Here is a 26,594-nt window from a genome sequence, read left to right on the forward strand (position 1 = left end):
CTCACTTCATCGGCTGCACTGGTGTAAATAGGATTAGAATCAGACCCAAAGCCCTTTGGGATCTTGCAGGACAGAAGACATTACAGAAATACAAAGCTTATGATGATAAAATGGACTTCAAACCTCCCTTTATTTCACACCTTGTAAGTTTCACACTGAACCCTCTCTTTGCAACACCACCACAACTGGTTAGTTTGTTTTGCAAGGCAAAAACAATGTGAGATTTAAAAGAGAGAGAGAGAGAGAGAGAGAAAGAACGTGGGAGATGACCCGATGAACTCCAAACTGGTTCCTACAGGCAAATAAATTCACTTCTATCAAAAACTAAACAAAACGCAGAAACAATGAGTGCCTTTTAAGAGCGCACTGGAATTCCCAACACAGGAGGAAAAGCTGGGGAGGGGGAGAATGAAATAGCAGAAATCCATCTAGTCCCAGGGGTCAGATTCCTCAGCGGGAAATGATCACAGAGAATACAGTATTTAAATCATCGTTATCTTTTTATTCAGTGTTATCAGCCAATAAATGGCCCCCAATAAATTTGGTTTAATCTTTGTTCCATGGCTGAAGCAAGAATTTTGCTCCTCATCATGTGACCCCTGGAAGGGAAGGCAGGGGGAGGAGTTTCCACATCTCAGCCCATGCGTGAGGACTATCAGCACAGGCCAGGCAGCAGGAAACATTCATTGAAAACCCGGAAGCCTCATCCCCTTCCCCCCAGCTCTGCTCATACCACCCTAGTGGCCAGAAGCTGCTGGGAACTGGGAGGGACACTGGAAGGAGAGATGGGAGGGGGTGGAAAGAGCACTAAAGCAATAGAAAGGGAAAGGGCAGCAGTCACAGGCTATAACAGATCAAGGGAAGATCTTCCCCCATCCCTCACCCCAAGAATGATAACGGATCACAAAAGAACAATCACAATACTTTGGGTCCAAAACTACTGCAGAGACTACCCTATTCCTAGCCCCTTCTCCATCCAGACCACATGGGGTAGCGACTCCAGTTCCCTCCACAACACACATACATTTGCAAGAGTGGATAAAGTAACCCTCAAAAGTTTGTCTTTGCCTCACTTTCATTGTGCTATCCAGGGTGGGAAGGGCCAGCACCAGAGATATTCTAGGGGAAGGGAGATCTGTTCTCAGGGTTACCTTCCAGAAGGTCTGCTCAGGAGGTAGGAAGCAGTGTGAGGTCTGCCCTTGCTCTGTCAGATAGATTCAGGGCAGGGTGATTTAGGGAATATGCCCATACCTGGGGGGTACCAGAGACTGCACTCTGAGGACAGGGGACTCAGGCCTCCATACCAGTTGTAAATTCCCAGCTGCCACCGCATGTGTGCATGGGGCCGGGGTACTGCTTCATATTTAATATCGCTGATCCCTGAATTCTTCCCACCAATGTCTTGGTCTGACGGCGAGGACAACCCCTAGTCTGGCTCTTCTACAAAGGCTGTTACTCCTTGCCCGCTTCCTAAGTCACTACTGTCAGGATTGGGCACTGGTGCCTTCAAGTCTTCCAGAAAGTCATCGGGTGAGGAGCTCCTGCACCAGCTGCTTGAACTGCTCCTGCTGTTGGCAGATGTAGAGCTGAGTATCCCAGAGTGCGTTCACTAGGATCGCGTCATTCACCTCATCCAGCATCACGTCCGAGTGCAGCAGTGGGCTGAACCTGTGGATATTGAGATGTCACCAGGTGGGACTGGGGAAGACAGGGGGGCAGCAACACAAGAAGGGACAGGCAGGGATGGGGACACAAGCATCAAATGCAGCACCACATGATGCCTGGGGAGGGGGACACATGCCACACTCAGGTTCTGAGAGAGGGGGAGAACAATGGGAAGAGAGACAACCATACAGATAGCCCAGCACAGAAAGAGTGGAAGGGCACCAGCCAAGAAAAGCTCATACCGGAAATAGAGGGTGTCTGTCATCTCACACCAAGCCCTGGCACGGTCCACGGCTGGGCCATCCGCGTCAGTGCACTGCAGGGGGAAACATGCCAACTCTTAGGTCACTGAAACCAACCTAAATGCTTGTATCCCTCTGCTTGTAAAGTCAGGCTCCCTTGGCACTGAGTCCCAGTGTACAGGCCTCCGAGGGAGAGAAAACTACATTTTGGAAACTTACCCACCAAATGATGTAGGGGAGCCTTTCTACAGGCCCTGCCGCAGCTCCCCATGGGGCTGAGCACACTCTTCTAATCCTTTTGGTGTCCCAGGCCTCCACAGTTTTGTGTGCAGACAAAAGTGCAAAAACGGGCCTTGGTGGTGATTCTAGTTGGAGGCTCTGGGTTCTGAGCAGCGAAATCTCTCGGATTCTGTTTGTACCCTGGCTTCTGCTCCAGGAGCAGGATGCCAGCAGGGGTTGCATTCACTACGAGCCCTATGAGTTATACTGGGGCACCTTTCAGATGAGACCTGAAATGCAGAGCTCATGGCAAATACAAACTCCACAGAGGTTTTCTGGTCTGTAGGTATAAGACTGAGAAGGGGTCAAAGTTAAGGTTATTTGGGGAACCTTAACTCCAAATTTTCCTTTCAAGCATTCAGCTTTTGTGAACAAAAATATTCCACGCTTTGTTGTTGTTTAAGGGGTGCTTGTTTGTGTGAGAGACATATCCAATCTTCTCTCTACTACAATGGTTTTTATTTAGGAATTTCCTCAATTTGTTTAATGTTTACGAATGATCATGAGGGCAATACAGAAGGTTTTTCTAAAAGCAAAATACCCCGCTTTTCAGGGCTTAGTTTTTAAACCAGGCCTCCAATTCTGCAACTGGCATTTTGCACCCATAAGTAAATGGTACCCATTTTTGCATGCAAAAAATTGTGGAGCCCCACTTTGAAAATTAGGTCCTCTGTGTCCGATCACTTGGAGAGGCTCACCTGGTCAACCACAAACTTTCTACACACAAGATCACCTCTGCCAATAGACCGTCCATATAAAATTTCAGGCAGAAAGCAGCTTGTTTGACAAGATTATGGTGGCTGGTGTCAAAAAATCAGGTTTACAAAGAAGGGTTTTATACTCTCAGCTATGGTGTCATTAACCCAGCTCCACACCTGTCACACAAACGCTCTGCAGGATTAACCGACAGACTGTGTTTGATACTTACACCACTCTGCCCCCTGCTGGTTATCCTACCCTCTCATTTGCTCCCAGAGGTAATCCACCTAACCCCTTTGCAAATCTACATGTATTTGAAGGATACAAGTGCCAAATCGGAAGAATTCTTTCAGCTGGGCCACTTCAGACGATCTCACCCCCTAACATTCCAGCTTTTCTGGGACCCCCTCAATAACAGCTGGCAGAGGACCACCCATACTGTAACTCTCATCAGGCCTGACATTACTCGTTGCCCCAGTACACTGTCATAATATGTATGTAAAAGGTGTCATGGAAGGTATATGTAAACTGGTGACAAACAGGTCCCGATAGTCACCACATGATGTATGTACAGGATGTACATACATCATGTTGTTACAGATGTGTGCTGGAAATACGGTCTTGAAATGTGTTTGGGGGGCAGTGTATAAACTCAGCCTGCCTTAGACAAAGGAATATGCATTTACCCACATGACAAGCATGGTTAGAGGCAAAGGACAATGCAAGTATGTTTATATATAAGGTAAACAAAGCCATCAAGCTAAACAAGTAAGGAGAAGATCATTTAACAATCACGCCGGGGGACAGAAACCCCAGGAAGCCTTCCTGGTTCTCAAGGCAGAGACAATGGACTTTGGGTAATATAAGGGGAGCAGAGAGACCTTTTTAGTGATCAATCAGTGAGGGGACCTACGTTACAGCACCCTTCAAGGCTGTAAAAGTTGGAGGGCCAATACTTGATAACTTGATGTAAGTAACGTGTAATTCCTGGTAACTTGATGTAAGAAAGAAAATGGCATAGGCAAAGACTGCAGCTTGTGTGGGTTTTCTTTTTTTTGTTTGGAACCACCCATCTCTCTTTCTTTTGCTTTGTATTATTTAAATCTCTTCTTGGTTAATAAATTTCTTCTTGTTTTATTAAGAAGTCATCTCAGTCCTGTGTGGATTAAAGAGAAATGTGAGTCTACAGCTAATCTAACAGGCTGATGTGTGCTCTGTGCCCATGGAAGGAGTGAATTTAGTAACTTCTGTGAGTGTCCAGTGAGAGGGGCGGACACTGCAGGGAGACGGCTCTGGGGAACTCGGGTTCACTGACTGTTACCTGCAAGGAAAGGTTTTGACTAGTAGAGTTTAGAAGAGTTTGCTGGCCAGGCAGTCAGGCTGGTGTGTCAGGGAGCTGACACACATAGAGCTTAGCAGCACCAAAGCTCTCGCCCTTGATAAGGCAGAGGGGTAACACGGTGGCTCACAGTTCTAGGTGTCACAAGCACGGCGTAACAATTCCCATGTCACTACTCAACCCGCTTTCTAAAGTGTGGGAGAGGTTTTTGCTGCAGTAATTTGGACTCACCAAAGTTTAGAGAACAAGGGATTTAAGGAGGTTCCAAGAGGGAGAATGATGGCAGCTGGGATGGAAAGTGATTGTAGACACCTTGCTAGGGAGTAAGACCCTTGTTATTGAGTGCTGTATGATGGGGAGTGGTCCATGGAGCTCTCTGAATAGATGTCACAGGTGATCCCCACATCCTCGCTGGAATTTAAAGGGTAACAGCCTGGTAAGTCCCAACTGAGCATCTTTTCTTTTTAAAAATAGTACGATTTAGCATCAGAAACCACCTCAGGTGTCCCCCCCCGCGCCACTCCACAGCTTCATCCCATCCACCCCACTCCCCATTACTCACACAATCCACCACCATCTTGCCCAGCTCTTTGGCCCCAAAGACAGTCTTGGCCAGCTCCCAGGGGTTGGAGGGGCGGAAGACATCCACGGAGCTCACGGGGACCTGTGGAGGCCTCCCCGTCCCAAGGGAGACCACCACTCCCAATTTCCGCACCTTCTGGCTCTGCCCCTTTGAAGGATGGAGAAACAAATTTTTGTTGGCGTGAATCCACAGTATTACCCCCCCAAAAAAATACACAAACAGGATGGGGGGGGGGGAATTCATAAATTGCTGTCCCCATTTCATTGCCCAGATCTTTGAGCTGATAATACTGGGGACCTGTATGGCTCAAGAGATTGAGGATTACATAAGATTTCCCCACAGCCCCCACACCTCCTGCACAATAACTCAGACACACGCCTCTCCCACCCTGAACCAGAACCCTCTCCAAGTCTTCACTGCCAATCCAACCCCATGTCAGAAGTGATGGACAGTCATCAACCTCTGTTAAACATCCCACGTGGAAATAACTGGGGGGAATCCCAGCCTTTTGCCTAGAGCACAGCCACCAGCATCACGCAAAAAGCCATCACCACATTAGCACTAACTGGCCCCGTCTGTTGCCTCCTCAGAGAGGCTAAGAGCTGAAAAAGCCATGGACAGAGAATGAGCCGATCCTCCTACAACAGCCAGGTTGGAGCACTGTGCTGGGGAGATCTGGGGAGCTTGCAGCGCCGTTGCCTAGGACGCACTACCTGCTCGGTGGCCAAACACAGGACCCTGGTCTCAGAGAGCCGCCAGCTACAGCCCCCTTCCCAGGGAGGAGTCATTTACAAACCAAACCCCCTTGTAAAGTCATGCTGGAGAAATCCCCCAGGTAGCGATTAAAGCCCTAGGATTTATCCTCACCTTCTGGCTTAGGGACTTGTTGTACTCATGGATCTCCGTCATGGCATCCAGGGTGGGGTTATTGGCCAGCAGCCCACCATCCAAAAAACGCCCGATTGGTCGGAAGTACGTTGGGGCCGCACCACTACAGCGGGCAGCTCGCCACACAAGCTGGTCTGTGGGAACATGAGACAGAGCGTACGACTGACTGACTTCTTGTGTCACCACGGACAGACACACACGCTGCTGAATGGTGAAGCAAGACAGAGTAGATTTTGGGAGGAGGGGGAAGGGGAGAGATCTGTAACTTCAGAGGCCCCCTCCGCCAGTTAGCGCTGCCCTCTTTCTTCGTAACACTGTGGGCTTTGCCTGGATTCACGGGAGAATAACTGCTTATGTAAATGACGACCCAGCAATATTCTCCCACCCATCTCCCCTCCCACCACCACTCAAGACTCCTTTAAAGATAATGGGCCAAATTCATCTCTGCTGGGACTCCACTGAAGCCAGCAGAGTTATGTTGGGGATGAATTTGCCCATTGTATGTAATAGATTCATTCACTAGCCCAGGAGGGATGGAGATGTCCCTTTGGAACCCATCCCTATAGACAGAAGCGATGTATAACTGTTGATAGTGGGGTGGGCCACAATTTAAAGTTTCTGTGGGGTGAGGGGAGGCATGTGACCTCCCCATGCATCACCTCTGGATCTAGAAGCTGTTTCTAAATGGAAGGCAGGGCAAGCCCCACTGCTGTGTATGGAGAGCAGCTTCCCCTGGGCAGAGCCCGTTATAGGAGTGGGAGAGTGGCCTCTGCCCTGGGAACAGGCCCGGAGCGTTCGCACAGGGCAGTCTGCAAAGCAGGCAGGGGGAAGCGCTGGGACTCCAGCAGCAAGGAAAGAGAAGCAGCCCTATGTAGTGGGGGGGCAGGGCGGAGGGAGAGGCTCAGCCCACAGCCCCACACCCTGCTGCTTCCTCCCTCCCTGCACTGCACGGACACGTGGTGAGTGTCACCACCAGGGGGAGCCTCTGCCTCCTCCCTGCTGGGTGTCCCCACAATAGGCAGCCCAGGCCTTGCCCAGCCCCAATGCCCTGTGGGGCAGAGTCTGCAGCAGCCCCTCTGGATGTTGCTAAATGGAAGGCAGAAATCTGTGGAGACACATTCCCTGTGTGCCCCCGTGTCTGCACATAGATTCAGGAAGGTGCATCCTCCTGACCCCTTTCCAAAAATTTGGCGGCCCTTCTGCACCACTCTTCTCCCACAGAACCAGGGAGAGTGGCTGCTGAATTTGCGGCTCTGCAGAGTGGCAGAACATATGCCCAGGTGATTAGGCCAGTGTGCTACAGCTTATTGCTGCAGAAAGCATGAACAGTCAAGGCAGGACAGGTGAGAGGGGAGACTAAGGCTATGTCTACACTACAGTGGTAAGTCGACCTAAATTACGCAACTCCTGCTAGGTGAATAACATAGCCGGAGTCGACGTACCTTAGGTTGAGTTACCACAAGTTCTACACCGTGGGGGGGTTGACAGGAGAAACTCTGACGTCAACTTTTCTCGTCTGGGATAGTACAGGAGTCGACTGGAGAGCGATCTGCTGTTGATTTGGTGGGTCTTCACTAGACCTGCTAAATCGACCACCAATGGATCGATCTCAGAGCGTAGATCCCGGTTGTAGTGTAGACATAGCCTGCGAAACGTCCACTAGGACGGAGCAAGCTCCAAGGATTGTTAAAGTAGAGACTAACCCACTGCCAGGACATACCTCTCCCCACCTCCCCCCTTTTCTCCCCTCTCCCCGCAGTGGACTCTGGTGCGTGAAAGCATTTACCTTCTGGATTGGTCAGTGGTCTGAAGGGGTCAGTTGTCTTCACATCAGGCTTGTTTTTCATCGCTGGTGCCTTGTAATTCCGAAAGAGGTGGAGCTCGGCAGGTTGCCGGTCACACAGGGTCCCTGTTACTATGACCCTGTGGGAAATGAAATGAGAAACAAAGATTGGTGTTGAAACAAATCTGGGTAGTCATTGTCAGCCTCTGAATCAACCTCCTCCTCCTGATCTGGTTCGTGGCCTGGCTGAACGCCTCACCCCGGAGCCTGCTGAAAGGAGGGGAGTGAACAATCTCAACAGAGATTATTAGTAAGCGCAGCCCCAGCTGTGACCCACTTCGGTTTCTGGACATCTGTCATTTTGGTGTGCTCTCCAAATTCCCTCTTCAGGAACTCATCCAGGGGCTCTGACTCGTACGGCCGCGACCCTCGGAACACCTCATCCTTCATGCGAAAGTACAGGCAGCGCAGGTAGTCCACCGGCTTCCCTGAGACACAAAACGGAACTAGCTGTAACAGGCAGTGGGAGGCAGACAGAAAAGCAGAACCAGCCAGACCCAGGGGAATCAGAGCTTGAATTCCACAGGGTCGGGGGGGATGTGGCAGCATCACACTCAGCCCCTGCAGTGTCTACCCAGAGCAGGAGCTCTGTCTATCAGAAAGCCTCTGAGGTAGGAGGGCAAGTTCAGAGCTCACTCCTCAGGATTCTCCAGACAATAACAAAGAGCTAAGGAACCTGGGCATAGACCCTTGGTGGGGAGAAGACCAGGAACACCTGGTTGCCAAAAACACTGCTGTTCGCTGTGTGACTTCTCAAATTCACAACAGCAGGTCAGATCATTTCCAAGGAGGAACAAACACCGACCAGAGTTCTGGCATTTGTTCCTTAAAAAATCCCATTTCCCTTTCAGCTGGTAGCAACCTCCCAGAGCCACAGGATCACAGAGCTGCAGCCCCCGCCTCTCCTGCCTGCCCTGTTCTCCACATGCCGAGAAACCGTTCTGACCCAGGCTTAGCAACGGCTGTGCCTGTGGGTCGTTGCTGCCACCCCACTCGTCCCTTACCGTGTACAACAGCCAGTGCCAGGATCCCTCCTGTGCTGGTCCCTGCGATCCAGTCAAAGAGTTCCCTGATTGGTCGGCCAGCAGCCTTCTCAATAGCGATGAGAAGCTGGATGAGCACCAGGCCCCGGATGCCCCCTCCATCCAGACACAGGAGGCGATCGTACCTTGAGAGGGACCAGGAGAACAGGAAGATGCGGGCTAAGTTATGTATTAGAACATAGGGTATGCTCAGTGCAGCAGACAGGAATGACATTCCTCTATAAACTGGCCTCCTCTCAAGCATCCTGAACCCCCTCCCTGATGCCCCAACCTCTCTCCCAGCACCTCCCTGCAGCCCCTCAAGTGTCCCAGCTCTCCTCCCAATTGCTAAACCCTCCTGCAACCCCAAAAGCACCCAACTGATTTCTCAGCTGCCAAACCATCCTCAAACATCCTCCTTTCCCTTTCAGGTGCCAAAGCAGCCATCCACCACCATGATCAGCTCCCAGACCTCACCTATCGCCTGTTTTCAGATACCATCCCCTGGGAAATCAGGGAGAGTTGCCCAGGCTAAACAAGGTCTTTCTATGAGGTCTGAGATCAGCAGCCTCACACAGACAAAAGAAAGAAAAGAAACTCTCTCTGTGGAGAGCTGCCTTCCCGTCTCCAGATGTAACACTGTCTTATATCGCAAAAGAAAGCATCACTGCCCTGTCAACGTTGTGAACTATTTCATGAGCGATCATTTTAGCAGAAACGCCCAGCTAATGTGTCCTCCCCACAATCTCAAACTCATCTACCAGGCACTAAAATCTCTATCTATCCCAGCCACCAAAACCTCTACTTTCCCCCTGCAACATCCCCCACAATGCAGTTACATGTTGCCATGACAAACAAAAGATAGCAGCACCTTGGTAGCAAAAGGACTGATCTCCAGATGGTGTAAACTGGTGTCACCCCACCCACTTCAATGATCAGCAGCTATGTGTTGTTAGGGACAACAGTGCATTCTGGTGGGGCACAGGATGTCATCCCTTTCAATGGAGCTGTGCCGATTTACAACAGCTGGGGATCTGGCCCTTTACATTTAAATGCATTGTAAAATAGAGGGAATTTAATATTCAAATAAATTACACTGGGGGCCCACTGTCTTAATCCCGTTCCTATTTAATTCAACAATCCCTCCGCTCTCACACACTTACCAGAAGCTACCACACAATTCTCAATCTGCTGCCCCAGAGTGCCATGGAAACCCAGGGGCCTTGCTACAGAATTTAGGGCCAGAGTCCTCAGGGCTTGGCGATATGAAATCCATGCACATCTCAGAAGAACCGGGAGGAGGAGAAGGCCTTCGGCCCCTCAAGACAGACAGGGATCTGCTCCTCTCCTCTGGCCTCTGAGAGGACTGGGCATACAGTGTAATTTCTCCCGATGCCCAGAGTTATGGCTCCCAAGTTGGGCAGGACTCTGGTATAACCCATCCCTTGGTGGGAGCTATTTCCCTTGAAGACTGGGATTCATTGATGACATTCTTTCTGCCGTGTGTGTTTTAGTACAGGTTTTGGAACAAACGGGTATAGCTCCCAAGCCTGCCATTGTCCTTCCACAGCTGTGACTGTCACCAGCCATTCAGATTCCTTCTCTCTGACACGACTTGTTTTAATATTCCTTTCAAAACAACAAAGCATACACAGAACCGACCACCCCTTTGATTTGCTGAGGACAGTTTCCTTATTCCCCTCCCCCAACCAGGACCCTGCTGCTTGCCCTTCAATCACACACCTCCCCCCGCAGCAAGAGTGTTCCATCAACACTCCCCCTGCATTTCATGCAATCTCTGTGCATCCCCTCCCTACCCCACACAAGACAGATGCATCACATGCATCAAGATGCTGCCAAAATGGTGCAGAAATTGGCACAGAGCTTTGCAGCCATCAAGTCAGTGTGCTGGGCTGGGCCAAAGCCTGCACTAGCTGCTCAACAGCATTAAATGGGTGATGGTGAGTGCAGAGGTGGCAGATTTTAATCACCCAGATTGGGTTCCATTGGGGGTGTAGGCCAATGCGTGACTCTGGGCACTAGCAGGGGGAGAGGGGTCTCACATGGGCATGCCATGCATGGGACTTTAGTCAATGATAATGAGAGCAGAGAACCTCACATGCGCATGAGCCCCTGCATGGCACTCTGGTTTGTTCCAGGAGTGAGGGTGCCATGCATAATGGGGGGAGGAGAAATTCACTCCCTCCCATCCCCGTATTCAAGCCATGCAGTTGTCCCATGAGATCCACTCCTAGCTTACGTTCTCGTTGCATCACTGGTAGAGTCCACGACATCCGGCGTCTTCAGCAAGTGGCCAAGTGCTGTGGAAATATGGATGATGCTGTCGTAACCTAGAGAGGCACAGACAGACAGCAGGAGAGAGTCGTAGAGGAATATGCATAAACAGTGCCTTTGCTCCACCTGGGGTGAGAAGATTTCCTCCGGGGTCCCCTGCATCCCTAGAGCTCCCCCACTGCCCTCTAATCTTCTACCCTATCCCTCTAGTTCCCTTTCCCACCCTTCTGCCCTCATCTCAAAGAGCTCGGCGGCAGAAAAGACCTTTCATGCCTGTCCCTTCCCTGCCAGCGAAGACCTGCTCCCTGCAGTACAATCTCCAGTGCTTCAACGTCCCAAGCAACGACGCTTCCACCACTTCCCTTGGGAAACTCTTTCGCGCTTACACAGACCTCACCACCAGGAAATACTTCACAACAGCCAACCAAAGTTTTATGGTTTTATCCAAGCGACATCTCCTTGCTATTTAGACCCTTCTAGCACTCCTGAGGGACAGATATTTGTCATATCGCCTCAAGTCACTATTTAGCAAAGTTATAGTTAGTGGGCTCTCTATCACAATAAGCCAAGTCCTTAATCATCGCTCTGCCATCTCTCTTCTGTCCCCCGGTAGCTGGTTACTGGTACGGACACATTCCACCCCTCCAGCAAAGGCCTTGCACCATGTTATATCAACACTAAGAACGTCAAGTTCCCACCCCTATCAAACAAGTTCTTTGCCCCTCCTCCCTTGAGCAGACAAGCCACTGCATGCAGTGCCACCAATTCACCCCTTCCTTAGACTCCAAGCCAAATAGGATCAGAAATCAAATCCCGGAGAGCAGGCAGGCAGAGAGCTTTCAAACAAAGATGCAGAGGAGCAGATGGACCAGAGTAAGACAGAGAGGAGGCAGGTCCCAGCAGCCACAGGAAATGAGAAAGAAACCTAAATCTAATCCTGGGAGATAACCAGACATGGAGGTCTGGGAGCTTCCTTACTACCCATCTGCAGCTGTATCCCAGGCCACAACCTGGGATGGCGGGGGGGGGGGGGGGGGCGCAGGGGCAACCTGGCCCAGATGAGGTGCCAGCCTGTGAAACCAAAAGAAAAACAGGGGAGGAGAAAAAATACATTATTGCCAGCGACCAGAAGGAAGCAGTGGATCTTTGGAGGAATCTCAGCACTGGATGAGATTTCTCAGCACACACTCAGGTCCCTGATAAAAACAGCCCTGTTCTGTCAATATATCAGAAGCCTAATCCTGGAAGGACACACCTAGACCTCCACCACTCTTGAGAGAAGAGGGGAATTCAGCCCTGGATTTCCCTCCTTGTATTACTCCAGCAGTGGAACCCTGGGAGGTACAGACACACCTGCTGGGGTGAGATGAATCCATTTTCTCTGGAGAAACCACACAGGAATGGTACTAAGCTTGGAGTGAGAATCCTGGATGGCCATTTCTTCAGAGCAGCAGAACTACAGGTAAGTACTTCCTCTTTTTCTGTCCTTCTACCACATCCATTGCTCCATCTTATCAACGAGACCCTATCACTGCCTAGAGAGACGCCCCTCTGCTGGGGTGAGAAGGGAATTCATTTTCCACATTCATCTATCCCTAGGCCTCAGCCTTTCCCTCCACTAGCTTTCAGACTTCAGGATCTGGGCCCCAGACACTCCCATGTCTCATTCCTCCCCACCTCTCCCCCACACCCAGGATGCCCCATCACCAACCGAGAATGGAAAACTCAAGACAAATTTCAGCTGAGCTCTTTTCTGCCTTTCCAGATGGATGGGGGAGGGTGTCACAGGGTATGGGGATGGACATCGGTCCCAGATCTATTCCAGGGGTGTGTGGCCAGTCACCCCAAAATTCTCCTCCTCGGGCTGGTGCACTGCAGGGGTGTACCCAAGAATCCAAACAGATCTATAGAGAGTTTTACTGGGGAAAATAAGAGAAGGGTAGACCTGATCCTGGGAAGAATGGAAGCAGGCTGACAGCTACTAAAGACAATGAGAGCTGGGAGAGGGGACAGAACCCCAAAAGTGCAGGACAATCCAGAGAGAAGCTCTCAGAGAAGACTGCAAAGAGAGAGGAGAGAGTGAGAGACAGGGCCAGAGAAGGCTTTACCTAAACTGTGGCCGTTGTTCCGTGGGAGCGGTGGTCTTTCCGGGGAGGTGGACAGCGGTAGTGATGCTGTGGATGCCATGTGGGGGGATTCGGGGCTAGGTGGGTGGCAGCGTTCCGTCCCTACCATTTGCAGCAGGCCTAAGAGCACCTTCCGGTTAGGACCTTGCAAGGTGGGGGAGTCGCACATATTAAAAAGAAAAATCAATACACAAATCACAGGGTCATTCCATACACCCTAGAAAGCCAGTCCCGTGTGTGTACAATAACTGAGGGATGGGAAGTGAGGTAGCGATCATACTTTGTGCATCCTTCTACAACCAGATTTTAGGGCTTGTGTTTTGTTGGGATCCCTGACCCTGCATTTCACAGCTGCTTTATGGGGTAGACACTGTGTACACAGTGTGCTCGGGGATGGGACTGCACCTTGGTGGTTCAGTTGCCCTGCCTCTCCCCATCGTGCCCCTGCAGCATCTGACAGCGTGGCTTGGAGAGGGGCAGTGTCTGGCTTTCCACTTCTACCTCCTGCTCCCTTCTTCCCCTCTTCTGCCCAGAGCTCACCTTTGCTGGTCCTGGCAGCCACCAGCCCTGGTGTCTCTCCAAACTCATTGGAGATCTCAACATCTGCTCCAAACACAATGAGGGCCTTGATCGTCTCCAGGTGGTCTTGCTGTAAGAAGGAAGAAATCTCGTCATAGGCAACGCTCCCTTCATCCGCTTGCCGCTGCCTTTGCTGGGCCCTGTCGCTCTCGTCCTTGGGTGCTCCCGCTAATTAAGAGCATCCTGATGAATTCATCTCCTTCCCACCACTTGAGGGCCAGGGCCTGTGATGTTCCTGGTGTAGGCACCAGCACAGCTGGACCAATTAAACCCAGCTAGAAGCATAGAAGAGAGCAGTTGTGCATACTAACCCCTTTCTCATAAAAAGGAATGGTGGGGCGGCTCCATGGTGTTCTTTTCATGCCCTGGCCTGGCAGAAAAGGTCTCCGTCAGATCCCCTGGGAAGTGAAAACCTGTGGCCTGGGAGAAACTCACCTTCATGGCCAGGTGCAGCGGGGTGTTGCCATCCTTCCCCTTGGCATTAGCAAGAGCCCCGTGCGTCAGCAGCACCATTGCGCTGTCAAAACGCCCCCGCTTGACCATGATGTGCAAAGCCATGTCTGCTGTCTTGCTGACAGAATTCACGTCACAGCCATACTCAATCAGCATCCGGGTCATCTGTGCCCCAAAGGCATAGGAAGAAAGGGAGAGAAAGCAACAAGGAAGCGTGATAGCTTCAGAACAACAGCATGGGCGGGCAAACTAGCCTGTTCTTCCTTAGGTAGAAGATGCCAGGCAGTGAGTGCTTGAGAAGCTGATGATAGCAATGGGGGAAGAAACAAAGACTAGTGTAGACAAGGCTTAACAGTTAAGTGTCAGCTACAAAGCCCTGGGCATCTGTATTGTGACAAGGAGGATCTTGTGAGGTTTCTCTAAATACTTGATACCAAAACAGCTCTTCACTTTAACGACCTTACCTATGCTTCTGAATGTCTCGCTTGTGTCTTACAACAAAACACAGGAATGGGGCCAAGCAGAGCCAGAGCTAAATGAAAAATGTGATCCCATTTGGATTAAAATCCTTGGCACATTTGAGGGAAGATTTTGTGTAGATTTTGCTAAAATCCCCCTGTTTATTTCCACTGTCCCACCTTATGAGCCTGGCAGTTTCAAGCCTGTTCAGTTCTTGACTGGGAGACATCCAAGGAGAACCTAAATGCTGGAGGAAGGAGTGCTGGCAATGCAACAAGAGGCAGTCTCCTCTCTAAACTAGGCCTGAATCAGTGCCCTAGTATGGCACCAGGGGGGCGTTATGCCAGCTCCCCTGGCATTTTTCACAAGAATTCTGGGAATTGGCAGGCCAATTTCCACTCTGGGTGATTATAACTTGTCTAGCTAAAATTCCCCTGCAGTGAGAAGTTATTCTTCTGTTTCCCATCTTAGAAACTGCTATGTAATGTTGATGGCACAGAATAGCTGCCATGTTCCACCCTAGAGGTGGCTTTAGCACTATTACTCCATCAGAAAGAGAGTGAAGGGGAACAAGCTGGCAGTCCAATAACCAAGGGTACCCAGTACCAAGATCTGCCCATTTCACTGTGAGGGTCCACAGCTCTCTCCCCCTACTGTTGATGGCACTGATTCTCTCAACCAGTACCATGGGAAGCGGCCTGGGGAAAGAGGCTGCTCTACCTGAGAATCTGAGTCGTGGGTGACCAGCGACTGTCTTTTAGGTGGCTTGCTAGGTTACTGTGCTCTAAACAGAATCACACATGCAGCAACCTGCAGGAAGGTGAACGTTTCCAGCTGGAGGAATTAACAGGGGGGAGGGGAGCAGAATTTCATATGAGAAGAAGTAGTCCAGTGTGACTGAGTGGCATGCTGGCATGCCTGTCAGTTTGCCCCTCTGCCTGGCATCAGCTCTGCTTACCTCAGCATTTTTGGCCCAGTGGAGCACAGCTGCTCCGTAGTGGGGGTCCTTGAACTGAACTTGATTGACATCCACTTCAAGAAGGGCTCGCACACACCTTCAGGAGGAAATGAGATGGAGGCATGGAAAGGGAACGGTCATGGATGGGGACAAAGACCCCAGCCTGCCAACAATGTGCAGGGGTCATCACATCCTTGAGAGCCCACACTGAGGAACTGTGGGTTAACAGCCCTCTGTCTCTCCACCCCACCTGGGATGCTCTGTGACCTGGGCAGGCCCCTGAACAGCAAAGCATCCAGTGCTCCCTGTTCTTAGACTGAGGAGGAGCTAAGAGTCAATGGGCCACACTAGCAGAGAGGATCCTATTCGGATCCAGGAAGTGGGTGGGCAGAAGTCCACGCACTGCTAAAGGACCTCCCCCCAGCCTAAGGGGAGGATCCACAGGACCTGGAAGCCAAATGATTCCGGGGGACAACTAATGAGATAACAGGGACAGGAGTGAGGTCAAAGGATCAAACGAAGGGAACCTGATGGAGACACCGAGCAGAGAACCCTGGACAGCGCCCACTGCTCCTCAAAGGCATCAACAGCAGAGAGGATAGAGGCACTGGGAAAAGATACCTGCAATCTAGGCCGTTGGGTCATGCCCTGCTAGCAAGACAAACTGAACCTGGGAGGTAACAGAACATTAGTGCTAGCGGGTGACATTCTGGGGCTGGCCCATCCTCAAAGGCAAACCCACAATGATAGTGGGCACACAGGATCTGAGCCAGCATGTGGCGTCTTAAGAGTGCCCATTCTCAGGGAGGCAAGTGAGCACTAGGAAGGGGCATGCTAGCCAGGCATCAACCATGGAGTTCCATTCCAAGCAAGGCGAACGGGTACTAGGCAGATTCTCAGCCAGTGAGCACTATCCTGCTGTTACTCCTATCCCGACAAGATAGGCAAGCACTGGGAAGGGGCAGGCAAGTCTATGCCAGTCAGTGATACCCAGATATAGTTCTCAGCAGGGAGGAGCACGCACCCAGGGAGGAGCACATGGGCTCCAAGCCTGTAGGCAGGACCCTTCCAACAAGACAGGTGAACACTTACCCCTTATGGGAGTACTTCACAGCAGTGTGAATAGGGTAGCCCAGTGTCCCCATGATGTTGCACTTCGCATGGCATTTCAGTAGAGCCAGAACCACATCCTCTTTGCCCAGCTGGCAGGCTAGGTGCAGAGGCGTCTGCCCCTGATTGCTCAGGTGGTTCAAGCCAACAGATGGCTTTTTGCCCAGGAGCTGAAAAGAAATTAAACAGCAAAATCTCTCTCTCTCTCTCTCCAGGCTCTGAGGACTGCTGCTGGGGACAGCATTTGACTCATCATAAATGGTATAGCTTATCCCCCTCTTCATCCCCTACCCTAGAACCACCCCACAAGTCTATCCTGGTGGTTATTTAAACTCTCCTTGTTTGTCCAACTGGGAAGTCTATTACTCCACCTTGTGCTCTCCCCTTTGGCTCAAGCTTAGGTTAGAACGTGAATCCAGATCCTGCTTAAAGTATCAACAAAATAGAAATGTTTTCAAGACTTTGGTTTTGGAAATTTCAAACAAAACGGTGTTGTTGGTCTGTTTGTTAACCTGACACTCCCTCCCACACACTCCTACCCCCACTGCAGGAAACCCAAACCCACTGGAGAGGCAGGAAGTGAATCTGGACAGTTTAATTTCCCTGTTCTTTGCTGATGCAAAGGGTAAACAGCATCCTGGGGGAGGTCAATCCCGTTTAAAATCTCAGGGCAAACCCATTAAGCTGCTGTTATTACGGTAACATGGAGAGGCTGCCCCGTTAAATCAGGATTGTTTTTAGGGTCCCTTAAAAGTCCAACACCCTAGATGTGGCGAGGCCTCCTCCTCATCCCACCTTCCTTGTCACAAGTCAAGAAAGCCCCCATGGTCTGTCCCAAAACTCTCCTGGACTCCTCCAAAGTCCAAGACTAACTTCTAGAAAACTACCCAATTCAAAAGCCAAGAAGTAGGAGAAATGGTGAAGTGCTGCAAGGTTATCTGGCTATAGCCATAGAAATACCAGCACTGAAGCACCTTCTCTCACCCCACACAGATCACCAATGACCTGCCATAGGAAAAAAAAAAAAAAAAAAGCCAGGAGGAAGAAAACTCAAGTGGTGCTGGCATGGACTGCAATCAGATACAGCCAGACTTGGCCCTGAGGAATTTCTACAAACCTACGTCAGGGCTGTGAAGGCGGCAGAGCTCCTCCCTCTCCTCTGCGACAGAGGCAGCAAAGTCAAGCCCAGCAGAAAATTTCTGGACTGCAAATCACACTGAGAACTCAGTCTGCCCTCACTCGACTCCAGAACCTCTTCTCACAAAACCCATCTCAAAGTAACCACAGACCAGAAACACACATTCCTCCATCCAAGGGTTCGGCCACCTGTAACTCTGAGCCCTGCCCTTCCTGGATGGTATAAGAATAGGGAACAGCCAGCAAAAAAAGTCTCCAATGCCACCTGTCAGTGTCCTGTCTCCTTTTCCATCAAGATTCAGGCTCTGGCACAGTGCAGAGAGCACTTGTCTATGGACAGCAATCAGTCATCTCACAGAGCAACAACAGAAGCACATCTGTAGCCCTCAGGTCTATACTCAGACCAAATCCAGAGGGTAGTTATGGGCACCACCAAAACCTCAGGACCACAATCCTTAATCTTAGCCTGTGTAAACGCACTGTTCTCACTAACCCATCAGACTAGCAGGAAGGAACCACATTGACTCAGTCCATAAGGGTCTGCATTTTCAAGCCAGTCTGGCCAACATACCATAGTAATTAAAAAAGGACCCAGAGAAATGATGGTTTGGTCAGACTCTGTCCACACACAGCTCCGACTGTCATGTCACCTGAATAAAGGGGAGGCAGGTTTAAGGACAGACTCTGCAGACTTTGAAAAATGACAGGAATGGTTCAAGCTAGGCTTTAACCCTCAGCCACCATGAAAGGCCATGTGAAACTTGATTTGGTCTTCTGTTGCTATAGGCACCATGGAAGCAAGAAAGGGAACTCTTGGCCTAAGGCCAGAAGTAGATGCAAATCGTCTTTTCTGGTGCACTCATTTTGCACCTCGTCCTGTTTTACTCCTGTCCCAGAGCACTCTGGGCTTTAGAGTTCAGTCCTGGAGAACTCTGCAGCCATGCAGTCATCAAAGTCCCTGAAGAGGGAGGAAGCCGGGGGGGCTGAGATCAAGCCAAAGATTTGCACCCTCCTGTCCTCCTGCAGCAGCAGATTTATCTGGCTTTTTCTCCCCCAAATGTGGAAAGCCTTGTTTCTATCTCCTCCAGACGTACAGCACTGGGTTCCTTTCTTTCACCCCCGCCCTGTGGTAGGAAGAGTACGCAGCAGCCCGCTGTAAAGCCCCCTGCTTCGCCCTCACCTTTATGATCTCAGGGTTACTTCCTCGGACAGCATAGTGAAAGACTGTCTCCCCATTTTTGTCAGTGACATCCAGCCGGGCATGGCACTCCACCAGCTCACACAGACACTCCATGTTTCCCTTCCGGCAGGCAAGCTGCAGTGGGGTACAGCCATCCTCACACTCTGTGCTGTTCACACAGCTGCAACAAAAGAGAGTAAATAGGTGGGCCCCTGCCCTGAGAGAGGACATTCAGTACAACATCCTACCAGAGGTTTGCATCAGATTCCCTAAATTACTGTGTTAGAACTAATTGTTTCATGTACTTGGTGAAAGCAAGGGGCTGACAGCCCATGGCAGAGCATGGGGAAGTGGTGTGCAAGCTTCCTCCACTCACAGCCCTGCCAAAGCACTCATTCCTGCCATCTAGCACCTCCTGCTATTCCAGGACTGGAACCACCACATAGCACGGCTAACACTCCTCCTCCTGATGTGCCGCATCCTCTGCTAGATTGTACCCAATGACCAAGAGGAGAAAGCTCCTGCATTAACCCCTCAGTCCCTGAGCTATCCAGTTCCTAATTCCCCTTGCCCACACTGAACATTTTGCCAGATCAATGCTGAAAGGGAATGGGGCATCTAGCTCAGAGATGGGCAAACTACGGCCCACGGGACCATCCTGCCCGGCCCCTGAGCTCCCGGATGGGGAGGCTAGTCCTGGCCCCTCCCCGCTGTCCCCCCTCCCCCGCAGCCTCAGCTCGCAGCCAGAGCAGCAGCATGGCTGGCTCCCGCCAGGCTGCCAGCTCCTGCTGCTCTGAGCAGCATGGTAAGGGGTCAGGGAGCAGGAGGGTTGGATAAGGGGCTGGGAGTCCGGGGGAGCAGTCGGGGACAGGGGGCAGTTGGATGGGGCAGAAGATCGGGGGGGGGGGGGGGCGGTCAGGGGATGGGGAACAGAGGGGGTTGGATAGGCATGGGAGTCCTGGGGGGCCTGTCAGGGGGCAGGGGTGTGGATAGGGGTCGGGGCAGTCAGGGGACAGGGGGTGGGATCCTAGGGGTACAGGGGGTCCCGGGAGGGGGCGGTCAGGGGACAAGGAGTGGCGGGGGTGTGGATGGGTTGGGGGTCCTGAGGGGGGCAGTCGGGGGCAGGAAGTGGGAGGGGGCAGTTAGGGGATGGGGGCCAGGCTGTTTGGGGAGGCACAGCCTTCCCTATCTGGCCCTCTGTACAGTTTGGCCCGAGGGCCACACTGGGGTTGCGAAAACGTTTGCCCACCCATGATCTAGGCCAAAGTGATTTCCAGCCTAGGAAGGCTTTATGATCCAGGAAGACAATTCCTCTCCTTTCTTGTTGCTTATGTAACATGACACAGCGTACCACAACCCCCTCTAGTGGCTGGTCCACATAGATTATATAACAGCCTTACTACTGCTACCGGCTAGTGGATTTATTCCTTCAGCTCAAATGCAGGAGGTTGGTGTTGACAGTAATGAGCTCAAAGCCCACTAGCAACTCCCATGGTGAGTGTTAGATTTATACCCTTCAATAATGGGTAAGCAGCAGACTTAAAACAAACAAAAGGAAGTATTTCTTCACACAACGCGGAACTCTTTGCCAGAGGATGTTGTGAAGGCCAAGACTATAACAGGGTTCAAAAAAGATATAGATAAGTTCATGGAAGATAGGTCCATCAATAGCTATTAGCCAGGATGGGCAGGGATGGTGTCCCTAGCCTCTGTTTGCCAGAAGCTGGGAATGGGCGACAGGGGATGGATCACTTGATAAACCTGTTGTATTCATTCCCTCTGGGGCATCTGTCATTGGCCACTGTTGGAAGACAGGACACAGGTTTAGATGGACCTCTGGTCTGACCCAGTATGGCTGTTCTTATGTAAGCAGTTATCACACCCATCATTTGGCCAAGCTAGGCATTTAGGCCACTATCTGCCAATGCAAGGTCCATGGAAGTTGCAGGACCCAAGCTCTTCCAAGAAGCAGCCCACTTTTATTTATTTAGGGGCTGGAATATGGATTTAGGTGCTTGACCTTGAAAGCATGGGCCTGAACTGCATTCCTGCCCTGAGCTAACTCCAAGTGATACTCCTTCAGGAGAACTCCTCAGCCCTTGCCTTAGGATGCGATTGTGTCGGAAACTCCCCAGAAGCTCTGTCTCCACTGCCACATGCGCCAGGGACCAGTGGGGGTGGTTACGGAAACAGTCACTTAGTTTCTGGAGGACCTCTAACTGCAGGGGTTGTGGCGAGCTCTCGTAGAAGGGGCGCAGCCGCCTGGCATACTGCTCAAAGCGCTCAACAGCTTCCGTCTCATTGTCTAACCGGAAGAGCCTGGAGAAGAGTAAAGGGAATGAGAATACAGCCCAGCTCCCCTCAATACAGGCCAAAAGCCAATCCTCCTAGCACTAGGGAGACATATTGATTCTCCACACCCTAATGCTAGGCATTTCTCCTCCCGTCTGCATTCACTCTTAAGGACTCCTCACCCGGTTGGCATCCTGTCCCCAGTGACAGCACCTGTAGCCAGAAAGATGTTTCCATTGCCCATGCTACCACTTTCCCTGTTCTCAGAAAATCTCCACTCTGGCTCCAAAACGTGTCCAGAAGAGGAAAGGGTCATCTGTCACTCACCGAAAGGCGACCAGCTTACTCTGGGGGTTCACCAGCAGGCAGTCCCAGTAGTGAGCGTTTTTGTTCTTATACAGGATCACCCTGTTTTCCTCTCTCAGAAGTGTGTGAGCCACATACTCTGCCAGGGGCACCTCCTTCACCCGGTAAGGGTTTGAAAACAGGTTGCTGACATTGTTGATGGTGTTTACAAGTCGGCCAAAAAACTGCATCTTTTGGGGAAATCAACTGTCTGCTTTCCCTCACCCTGGAAGAAATCAGAGTTCAAGTTCAGCCTAGGTCAGTACCTTCCCCCACTGCCCGTACCCAGCAAAGCCCCAAGACTTCCATTCAGTGACCTTAATCCCAGCTCCCCACTCCCTACCCACAACGCATTGTCTCAGTAGGAGTCCATTGACTCTTCATGTATTCCATTAGACAAGATATGCCATCGCTATCCTCCCTCAGAAATGTGTGCAATGCGGAGTGAGGGTTGAAGAGTTGGTACCCACATATCAGCTGAACAGATTTCTAGCAGGCACTGCCTGGCCCTGAAATTTCAGCCTCAGTCAGGGTCCCACTGTGTTGGGTGCTGTACTACGAGATGGGCCCTGTCCCAAAGAGCTTACCATCTGCACAGACAAGACAGACAAGGAGTGGGAGAAAGGCCAGGCCTATTACCTCCATTTTACAGATGGGGAACTGAGCTGCAGACAAGTTTAAGTGACTTACCCAAGGTCACACAGGGTTTCTGTGGCAGAGCCAGGAATCAAATCCAGACCTCCTGAGTCCCATTTCAGTGCTTTAAACATAATACAACCATAAGACGAGTCAGGAAGCCCTTAGCTAAGTCCTCAGCCAGCCCTTGCAAACTACGGCCATGATTTTGCCTTATTCACATTACCTCACCAACATCACTTCTGTCGCCTCCCTCAACCTCCACACTAAAACCCCAATCCTGCAAAGATAAGGGCTTAACTTTATTACCAGTGGGACTACCCACGGCAGTAAATTGTTTGCTATCAGGGCCTAAAGATGCAACTTTTAACTTGGACCACATGGAGTGGTATGAAACAGATGTTTGGAGTATAAAATTAGTGTGTAGAAGTAGATGGCTATGGGCATGGCCTAGACTTGAAGTTGATGGTTGACATGTGTCCTGTTGTATGATTGTTAATGGAGAGAATTATTTGGCTTTTTTAAGTGCAAGCTGTTTGTACAGTGTTCATCATTTTGGGAAGTTACTGTCTAACCTCTTTAGTAGACTTAATTTAGGCGACGAAATGAGGAAGCCTGTCCGCTGATGTGTTGTAACAGCTGCTTGTGAAGGGAGTTAAAAGTTGCATTTGCCTCCTCCAACTTCCTCCTCTGCACAAAACATGCATCATATTGCAGGTGAGGCAGAGGAGAAAAGGTGAAATCATGGCTGTAGGTCGCATGAGATAGCTGAGGACTTAACTAAGGATTTACTGGCTTTTTTATGGTTATATTTGTGGAAGTCACTTGAACCACCTTAACTGGTTTTTAAGAAAGTTGCCAGGTTTTTAAAGTCTACATCAAAGCTGATAGACAGCTGTCCGCCTTGATACATCCCCTTCCAGAGCCCTGATGCCCCCGCACTGTCCTGAGTCAGTTGCCCCAGTGGCCCCTACAGCTGCAGTCCACCATAACCATGTTACCCATTCTCTCCATGCATGGCCCAGCTACTCTCCCTGCTATACATAGCCTTGCTCCTCCACCCACAGCCCTGATTATAAAACAGCCCTGGTCCCCACCAAGCTCCCTAATCTTTCACCACATGCCGCTTTGAAATATTGGTATGTATTGACATGGGCACATAGTGTCTGTTAAATCTTTAATTTAAATCTCTGAAGTAGGGAGGAGAGAGAGTCAGTATGGACCTACTGAGACAATACGTTACGTGGGCAAAAGTTTCTTCTGTAAGTAAACTTAGGCCAGGTCTACATTACTGATAGATATCGGTATAATGACATCACTCAGGGATGTGAAAAATCTTCAGCCCTGAGTGACACTATGCCAACTTAACCCCCACATGTAGACACAACTATATCAGCGGGAGAGCTTGTCCCACCAACATAGCTACTGCCTCTCAGAGAGGTGGATTAACTCCACCAACGAGATAAGCTCTCCCATCAGTGTAAGAGCGTCTTCACTAAAGCACTGCAGCTGCACCGCCGTAAATGAAGACAAGCCCTTACTTTTTTTCCTTTCCAGATCCTGCTTCCTCACACATCCACTTGAAGAGAACTGAGGCGTGCTCCTTACTGAAGAGAGACTGAAACACTCCTCTCCTGTGCGCAGCCTTCAATCTGATCACAAATCGGTATCAAGAATACAGCACTTAGAAGAGGTATGAGTCAGGCTCTAGGTAGCAGCCTTCCAGCTCAACAGTAGCTGCTAGATTCCAGCAGAAGGGGTATTAAGTCCTTTTGGTACAGAAGGAATTCAGCAAGGACATAGTCTGAGAACTTTTCAGAGTAACAGCCGTGTTAGTCTGTATTCACAAAAAGAAAAGGAGTACTTGTGGCACCTTAGAGACTAACCAATTTATTTGAGCATAAGCTTTCGTGAGCTACAGCTCACTGAATCTGGTCTGCTTAGCTCACTTCTAGATTGAAAGGAATGGCCACCCACCCACCCACCCTCAATCTTGAGGATTTCCTAAAAGACTTTGCCCTGACAATGACTTAACAATGGCCCCTCTTCACATCCACTGTATCCAGCCAAGCTAAACCCAGAAGGTCACAGGATTTTGGAAGAATATTGGCATAGAAACTACCTGATTTAAAACAAAATGAGACCACCACGCTTGTGTTTGGGAGGCTGGCTTAGGACTACTTCATCCTTCTGAAAATTTGTATAAGGATGCCATCAAAGCCTGCAGTTCTGAAACTTTCTTCACAGATGTTATAGCCATAAAATGACAGATGCAAGAAAAAGTAAGTTTCTGTGAGGCTCACAAGGACCTTAGGAGGATGAAAATTCATGGGATTGAACTCTAAGTTTGATTTGAAGATGCAGATTCATCAACTCTTTAATATACTGTTCCCTAAAGGATGACAAGGGACTGAGGCTTGTTGCACCAGCATATGGAAAGCAGAGACAACAGCCAAGTGAGTTTTGTTTACATCCCAGGAGAACCTGAAATCAATCCAGGGCAAAACCAATTCTAAAATAACTGGCAAAGGGACAAGAATGGAGTTTCACAGGCCCCTTCTCAGACAAAAAGCATCCGGGATCTGAGGAGGCCTCATCTCTCTTGCATTATACAGACTGTGGCTATCCACCATGTAATTTGTCAGGGAAGGGATCCCTTACATCTTCCTCCATCTACCAAAACAGAGAGAACTGAATGGTCAGAAAAAATCCAAACCTAAAAGCAAGAAAAGAGATCAACTAGTTTCTACTATGTATATAATTTAGACTAAGAACACCCTAACCCCAATACAAATGCCAGCTCAGGGAGAAAATTGGGTTCCACAACCTCGCAGCCTGGCAGAAAGAACAGCTGAAAGGAGTGATGGAGGATTTTATGGCCTTGGTTGGAGAATATCCAGAGCAGGTGGAATTGACAGAGTGCTTACAATGGAGGTAGCACATCTACACTAGGGCTCCTAATGTTGCTAATACAGGCGGAGCTAAACTGGTGTTAGCAATGAAGGGACATATTTAAAAACTTCCTTAGTGTAGACAGGGACCCAGATCTCTGCTGTAACCGTTAGACAATGGTCCTCCCTTTCCAGCAAGAGGGGGAAGTTAGCCAGGTGAGTTCAGATACTGAACAGCTTCTGTGTACATAATTTTTGGGGACACCTAACAGCCTAAAAACAGGATCTACAGACCAAATCATAGAAGATCAGGGTTGGAAGGGCCCTCAGGAGGCCATCTAGTCCAACCCCCTGCTCAAAGCAGGACCAATCCCCAATTTTTGCCCCAGATCCCTAAATGGCCCCCTCAAGGATTGAACTCAGAGCCCTGGGTTTAGCAGGCCAATGTTAAATAGCAGTACAAGGAAAATTTGAAACAGAGTATCTAACACAGCATTTCACCTCATTCCCAAAAGAAATCTGAAACAAACCCCAGCCACTTCCAAGTTGGAGAAAAACCAGAGACAGATGAGAAGCGGGGAAAATTTCTGCTAGTCAGATTTCTTTTTTGGATTCACTTCTAGAAAAGAGGAAAAATGCTGACTGTAGAGAAGGAAACAGAGTGTAAGCACAAGATAAACAACCTGCACAAGGTAGTCTCTTTTATCCCCACCCATCCTATGAAAAAAGATATAGGAAATTAACTACATGCAAAAAGAGGAACAGAAAACCAGTTCCCACACATACACCCCAAAGAGGAAAGCAAACATGAAGCTGTGGCTCTTTTGTTCCTTTACTAACAGCGCACTTCCCTCTAGTCTGTCGTTCACACCAGGAAGGGCATGTGGGGTTTTCGCTGTGCCCCACAGACACCCACTGGCCTCGCTGCAGTCTGACCCCTTGTGTCGAGGCCCCGCCCTGCACCGGCGCCATCCTTCCAGCGGAGGCTGGAAATCCCCCCTTTCCAGGGCCACGCCTGCCCCGGCCAGAGCGGGGGGGGGGGGGGGGGGGGGAGCGCTTCATTCCCATCCCCCAGGCAGGGAAGGGGGCAGCACCCCGTGGGGCCCACAGGGAGCCACGGAGCAGGGGCTGTGGCGTCGTGCCACGGGCTGGGGTGGCCGGGGAGCCGCCCGCCTGGCAGCGCCAACTCCGGAGAAGCAGCGCCAGGGCGCAGGCCCGGGGGGAGGGGGTGCAATGGGGGCGGGGGGGGGAGGGCGCTGAGCCCAGCTCCCCGCACGGCAGCACTGACTGGCGCCCCCGCCCCCGCAGGCTTTGGAGGGCGGGCGCGCCCCCGCCGGCGGAACCGACGGACCTCGAGCCCAGACCTCTCGCGTGCCACAGCTCAGAGTGGCGCCGCCGCTGCCCCGCGGCTGCACCTCGGACCCCCACAATCCTTAGCGGGAAGCCCAGGCCCCGCCCCCAGACTCGCTTCGCAGCCGAGTCACTCACCCAGCGCTCGCTGCTACCCGCCCGTCAGCCGTCACCACAAAGCACTGCAACGCCACGTGATCCCCTCTTCGCCAACCACAGCGCT

At 50.7% G+C, this 26,594-nt stretch overlaps 1 protein-coding gene across 15 annotated transcripts; it reads right to left on the reverse strand.

Moving 5' to 3' along the window:
• Positions 1 to 111: 111 nt before the first annotated feature.
• PLA2G6 (phospholipase A2 group VI) lies at positions 112 to 26,594 on the reverse strand. Of its 15 annotated transcripts, none has more exons than XM_075123958.1 (18): positions 26,386 to 26,402; positions 25,552 to 25,640; positions 21,477 to 21,720; positions 20,961 to 21,176; positions 18,858 to 19,038; positions 16,523 to 16,710; positions 15,431 to 15,527; positions 13,996 to 14,178; positions 13,522 to 13,630; positions 12,964 to 13,125; positions 10,821 to 10,911; positions 8,543 to 8,706; positions 7,816 to 7,966; positions 7,482 to 7,618; positions 5,675 to 5,829; positions 4,787 to 4,954; positions 1,908 to 1,981; positions 112 to 1,668 (listed from the first exon to the last, which is right to left on the reverse strand). In XM_075123958.1, the coding sequence occupies exons 3-18, from the start codon at positions 21,683 to 21,685 to the stop codon at positions 1,524 to 1,526; spliced, it is 2,430 nt and encodes an 809-aa protein (XP_074980059.1). In that variant the 5' UTR covers positions 21,686 to 21,720; positions 25,552 to 25,640; positions 26,386 to 26,402; the 3' UTR covers positions 112 to 1,523. The 15 variants fall into 15 exon arrangements, 14 of the variants coding, with proteins under 14 accessions (XP_074980059.1, XP_048689841.2, XP_048689821.2 ...); XR_007354267.2 differs by lacking the exons at positions 25,552 to 25,640; positions 26,386 to 26,402 and adding exons at positions 4,456 to 4,635; positions 23,672 to 24,097 and having other exon boundaries at positions 1,650 to 1,668; XM_048833884.2 differs by lacking the exons at positions 25,552 to 25,640; positions 26,386 to 26,402 and adding an exon at positions 26,510 to 26,594.

This window comes from Caretta caretta, chromosome 1 (assembly GCF_965140235.1).
Source record: "Caretta caretta isolate rCarCar2 chromosome 1, rCarCar1.hap1, whole genome shotgun sequence".
Classification (NCBI taxonomy): domain Eukaryota; kingdom Metazoa; phylum Chordata; order Testudines; family Cheloniidae; genus Caretta; species Caretta caretta.